The following is a 6479-nucleotide window of genomic DNA, read 5'->3' on the forward strand; positions in this document are numbered from 1 at the left end:
AATTCACAAAAATCATACTTCTAATGTTAAATAAGAATAGGACTGAGTATTCGATTAAAATCAAATCAAATTAATCAAAATCTAATCGAATCAAATTTTTTTGAACTAACCGAATCGATCTGAATTTTCAAATAAAATTAAAAAAACTGAACCGATAAAATATCAATTAACTCGATTTTCGACTGAATTAATCAAAATTTTCAAATATTATAAAAAATTTATCAATTAATTAGGGATTTATAAGTTTTCTAACTTAGAAATTTATAAATTATTTTTTTATTTTAATTAATTCGGTTAATTCGATTTAATCGAATAAGAAATTTTCAAACTAAAATCGAACCATATTGATCAATTTTTTAAAAAAAATAACCAAAATTCTGAAATAATCGAACTAAATTTTAAATTCGATCGATTTGATCGGTTTAACCGAATTTTTACTCACCTCTAAATAAAAGCAGATGATTATGACATAAAATCATTTAAAATTTAATTGCAATAGATCTAAACAACCAACTTCAAATGGTTAAGACAAACATGAGTTAATCATAATGAGTCACTGATATGGAGACAATACATAAAAATTCAGTTAGGTAATTGAAATGGAAACAATGATTAAAGGGGAACATGCTTACACTAAAAAAATCATATTCCAAAATTATCGTTAACGACAATTCTCTTGTCAAAACTGAGTAGATGTATCTCTTGTATCAAACAGGCATTTGATTAGAGACTAACAAAACTCGACTCCTTTAAAAAAGAATGATATATTTATTAGAATTAGCAATTATGCATCAAATGTTTCTAAAAAAGTTCAAGAATTCACAAAAATCACACTTTGAATGTCAAATAAAAGTAGGATTAAGTATTCAGTTAAAATCGAATCAAATTAATCAAAATCAAATTTTTTTGAACTAATTGAATCGACTAAATTTTCAAATAAAATCAAAAAAATTGAACCGATAAAATATCAATTAACTCGATTTTCGACTGAATTAATCAAAATTTTTTAATATTATAAAAAATTTATCAATTAATTAAGAATTTATAAATTTTCTAACTTAGAAATTTATAAATTATTTTTTATTTTAATTAATTCAATTTTAACCGAATAAAAAATTTTAAAATCAAAATCAAACCATATTGATCAATTTTAAAAAAAATAACTAAAACTATGAAATAATCAAATTAAATTTTAAATTCAATCGATTTAATCGATTTAACCAAATTTTTACTCACCTCTAAATAAAAGCAGATGATTATGACATAAAATCATTTAAAATTTAATTGCAATAGATCTAAACAACCAACTTCAAATGGTTAAAACAAACATGAGTTAATCATAATGAGCTGATATGGAGACAATACATAAAAATTCAGTTATGTAATTAAAAACAATCATATTCCAAAATTATCGTTAACAACAATTCTCTTGTCAAAACTGAGTAAATGTATCTCTTATATCAAGCAGGCATTTGATTAGAGAGTAACAAAACAAAACAGCCTAAAGGCAAATCTACGATCTGTGGCACTATTCTTGCTGTACAAGGACTCCTAAAAGAGCAGTGGAGAAAAAAAAATGCCTCCTCTCAAACAGAATGATAGTAGTCCAGGATAGTTCTCCTTTTAGTAGAGGGAGGAGGATTCAAAACAGAAGAAGGGCTACCAGAACTAGTTTCAAGACTTTCCTGCATCTCTTTTCCATCCATAAGAAATGAAGAACTTCTCTTTCTTCCTGATTCAGGTGTTCTGAACTCAACAACTTTGCATTGAGCAGGCAAGGATGGCTCATGTACTGTTGCTTCCATAGCTTGGAAATTATCTTCCATGGAAGCTGAACATGTAGGAGGCTCATCTAATATCAGCCTTCTGGGCTCAACTGAAGGAGCAATTATCCGCTTCCTAATTGCTGCTGGAGATCTTGTATTTAAGCAACCATCCTTATTCATTTTCCAGACACGCACCTGAGGAATATGACATAGTTAGAAAACTTTAGTTTAGCTTGTTCATTTTAGCCTGCTGAAAACCTGACAAGCTTACCGTAAAATCATCTGAAGAAGTGGCTACTTTTCCAAGTTCTGATGAACACCTGAAGAGGAAGAGCATTCAGATATTTGAGAATTGAAGAGATTAAATAATGTAAAATGTAATAAGAAGAGCAAAAAAAATGTGTCAACTTGTGTCTTGTTGCTTTTTTTACTCACCAATCAACAGAAGTAACTTCATCATGATGACCTTTCAGGATAGTTGGTGCACTTTCGGGTCTCCTCACCTTAACACAAACATAGGAAAATGTTGAATGCTGGGAGGATGAATGTGAGGGGTTTCCCCTCAAAGAAAAAGTAATTGGTACAACTTAATTGACTACCTGCCAGATGTAAGCATTGTCATCGCTAGAACCCCCAAGAATGTGAGCACCATCAGGGCTAATAACAGCCTGCGCCCACATGACAGGATTGATCATTAATAAATTAACAAAACCTCGCTAACAAAAGATTTTAGAGCATGTGCCGAGTTCTCTTACCTTCACAAAGAATGACCCAATTTTACTTCCAGAAAAAATCTTCATGGGACCTCTATCAAGTTTCAGCACATCATATAAATAAATCCTGATAGCCATTGCTCAAACTATTTCAGTGTTTTGAGTGAATAAAAATTGTTGAATTTAAGTGAAGTAGCTTTTAGCACCTGTTATCCCTGCAGGAAGCTGCGAGAGAAACACCATAGGAATCTTGGGAAAGGCTAGTAATTCCATGTTGTATCTTTTCCTTAAAGATGCACACAAAAAATATATACATCATTTTTGAGAAAAATATTGTGCATAAAAGAACATATTGGCTTTATTTAGGTTTGTGTAGAGCACTATGTTTCATTCTTTCCCTTCAATTTGCCCATTTTGTAGTATCACTACACTTACTGATTTTGTTGATGGCTCAGCAGCAGGGTAAGTTTGAATTATAGATGTTTTCAGATTGCGTGTATCCCAGAACTTCACAACACTGATTAAGAGGAAATAAAACTGTGATTACTTTCCAGTGTTCTCTGCTGTAGAATGAGTCATATCATTTATAATAAAATTTGAAATATATTTTCAAACCTGTTTACTGCTCCAGCTGTGGCAATGGAGATCCCATCTTGGAGACAAAGAACTGAAGTGATGCTCTTGGAATCAGCCTACATATCAAATAAGAAATTACGATAGAATGGCAAGAAGAAAAAATAAATTACTATCACAAATGACAATAGAATAATGAACACCTTTCCTCGTCGGCCTCTCTTTCTTCGGGGGAGTGCATGGGCATCATTGACAAGCGAAATAGGCCTAAACAAGATTTTAAAGGTAAATCACCATTGAACTGAAAGACTACAATAAGTGGAAAGATGCCAATTATAGGATTATAAGGTTGATTTTCATACGATAAACATGTTTCCCCAAAGCGATTTGTGGAACTAAAACTGCATCTTAGATCCCAAAGAGCAAAAGATCCATCTCTTGAACCAGAAACAACAAGGTCTGCAAATAAAAGATTGACACTTGATTGCTCAAGATACTCAATATAAGGTTAATAACCAAAACGAGCTCATAGTCTACGTAGCATAAGTGGCTACCAGGATTTGATGAGTGAGAGCAAACTGCTTTAACGCTGCCTGTATGCCCTGCCAAGCTCCCAGTGCATGTTCTCTTTTCAGCATTCCAAATCTTGATCTAGTTCAATAGAATTGAAACTTTAATGGTTTTCATGAATGAACAGAGAGAATATGTAAAACTAAGAAAATTCATGTCAAGCAGGTATTCGAGGACTAGTATAGTTTGTCTCCCTACTTACATGTTGATCACCAGAAGCAGTTAAAATCTGATTATCTTCCTGCAGCAAATACATAGAGATCACTTGTATAAACTCTTCAAAATAATTTAAAGATATCTAAATAACATATAATGGAAGTGCTTGGACCAAACGTATGGGTACCTATGCATGCATAACAAATGTCAAGGAAATGTACCTTGTTCCAGCATATGTCAAATATAGCATTGCTATGCGCAACCCAATTGCAAACCCTAGCTTGTCCTGCAATGGTAAATAGCAAATGTTTACGCATCTAGGAGAGCCAGCTTCGTCGAAACCCCTAGCTCAAATTTTAGGAAATAACGATTTTTGTCTTCAATTAGAGAAGTATCATGCAGAAGAATAGCGTATACCTGGCCCTTCCCAAGAAGATGAATAGGACGGCAAGCTGCGGCGCGTGTCATAGAAGCTGATGCATCCTTCTTCATCAGACACCGCAAGGAGGTGGGGATTTCTACTACTCTGCCCAAACAAATCACCCAAAAGCATATATTTTTTAAGGAGTACGAATAATTTTAGCATTAGGCCAACGATTTCAAACCATCAATAGAGCGCGATTACGAATAGAGGAAAAGTTATGCTTAAAAAACTCTACCTTGCAGAAAGAAACGGCTGTTGGAGGTGACGGCTCGCCATATTGTTCGATGGTGAGCACTCCTGCGCCAACTCCGCCGGCATCCGACGTAAGGTCCCCGAGATGCGGCCTTTTACGAACTACAAAAGGGCGAATTAGATTGAGATCAGAAAGTGAAAGAGACTGGAGATCCAGCAGCATTTAAGATCCAGAAGGACTACCTCTGAGGCCATTTAGCTCTCTGGAACGCACATCGCCGAAGAAGGAAGAAGGGCGAGACCGATTCTCCATTGCTAAACCGAGAGAGGAGAGAGGAAAGAGAGAGATTAGATTACGGCATCAGATCGGACATGTTGGATATATAGGGGAAAAGGCGGGCGGAGTATAATTTCCGCGGGAAACCTCGTTTCGGTAATTTTGAAGCGGGAATTGGAACTGAACAGAGGGATTTTCGCAGGCGCCAAATTCTGTTCCGACAGGGACGATATATTCGGGCCGATATAACTATGGACGATATATTATATTGGGCCGGTATATTATATTGGGCCGATACTGGGTTTGCTAATATGGATTTTTACTGAATGAATCAAGAAATTGATGGTGATTGATAAACCTAAACTTTATTTTTCTTTTGTAGAATTAAATTTCTCACTTAGAAATTCTAGAGATTAGTAGATTGCTTCTCTCGAGTCGATTTTAAAGCATGGTACATATGGAGCTCGAGTTGTTTAAAGGACTCGAGGTGTTAAAGGCACGAGAGCCATGAGTGATTACATATTTGTTTATGTTGTATCATCGAGATAAATCTTTACGTAAGATTAAACTTATTATAGTTTATGAAATCTCATGATTAAAACTCGAGTCTTTGATTGTATAGGTTTATCCTATCAACTATTTGTAAAAGAGGGATCATAGTGAAAATTATTCGATGCAACAAATATGTCATTAACTGTAAAATGATAATAAGGTATCAGACATAATTGAATTGATTATAATAAAGGTAAACTTGTTGAAGTAAATAAAAATTAAATTTCAATGAAGTTGAGATAATACTCTTCCTCGTCGTAACCAACTGTAACTTCTCAATTTACCTCCTCATAAATAATTATCGACTATTGAACCATGAATGATGAATTTTACCCTTTAGTTTGAATGAAATAGGAATCAAGTACCACACATTATATTAATTAAACTTACCATCTTAATCGACTAATAAGTGGTAAGCATCAAATAATATTTTTCACTGAATATTAATTGCCCAATATTTCACATCTCATTAGTCATATAATAATTGATTCTTCCCTATTATTCAATGTTAAACACAATTATATTTTAATTAAAATATTTACTATTATAAGGCTCGTACGTAAAAGCTTTACAAAAAAATTAGTAGTGTAATTAAAAAAAATGTCTTATAAAAGCATATTTATATATTATAAAAGTGAAAAATCTATTAAATAAAGGGGAAAATATCTTTATTAAATTTTATTCTGGCCTATATACAAATAGAAATTATTAGAAAACTCTATAGCATTAAAACGTATGGCGTCCATTTTTTCTTGAATTATCAAAAAGAAATTCCACTCTAATTTTGTATAAAAAAATTATCCCTGCTCTTTAACTGTATATATTATTTAATTATCCTTAAATACTGTTTAATATTATTACTTCTGGTATAAATATCCAATTCAAATTATAAATCAGTCGAACATATTATAATAATTATAAAATTATAATTGCTATTAATACAAAGTGAATAATAAACAGACATAATTGAATTCATATTGTAATAATTATGATTCTATAAATACTATAATATAAATATTTTTGAATAAATTATACGTAGTTATAAAATTATAATTATCACAACATGAATATTTTTAAATATATTATGTATTATATTAGTTATAAAATGTTTTGATTTTGTAAGTTTTATAATTATGTGATTGATTTAAAATTTAAATGAAAGATAATAAATTTTTTTATAAAAATAATAATAATAATAATCATGAATGATAATAATCTTGAATAATTGCCCACCATTAAATATCGAAATGGGATTT

General features: G+C 31.7%; 1 protein-coding gene across 1 annotated transcript; it reads right to left on the reverse strand.

Annotated features, from left to right (window-relative positions):
* Positions 1 to 1586: 1586 nt before the first annotated feature.
* LOC141843737 (uncharacterized) lies at positions 1587 to 4734 on the reverse strand. The gene is made up of 16 exons (XM_074731762.1): positions 4638 to 4734; positions 4438 to 4556; positions 4196 to 4304; positions 4000 to 4064; positions 3825 to 3863; positions 3607 to 3703; positions 3415 to 3511; positions 3256 to 3319; positions 3095 to 3171; positions 2915 to 2996; positions 2686 to 2765; positions 2522 to 2606; positions 2366 to 2434; positions 2202 to 2269; positions 2038 to 2086; positions 1587 to 1961 (listed from the first exon to the last, which is right to left on the reverse strand). Exons 1-16 carry the CDS (start codon positions 4705 to 4707, stop codon positions 1587 to 1589), a joined length of 1545 nt encoding a protein of 514 aa, XP_074587863.1. The 5' UTR covers positions 4708 to 4734.
* Between the last annotated feature and the right edge of the window lie 1745 nt (positions 4735 to 6479).

The sequence above is a fragment of the Curcuma longa genome, chromosome 13, assembly GCF_044706935.1.
Source record: "Curcuma longa cultivar G26 ecotype Majalengka, Jawa Barat chromosome 13, ITB_CL_G26_1.1, whole genome shotgun sequence".
NCBI classification, from domain to species: Eukaryota; Viridiplantae; Streptophyta; class Magnoliopsida; order Zingiberales; family Zingiberaceae; genus Curcuma; species Curcuma longa.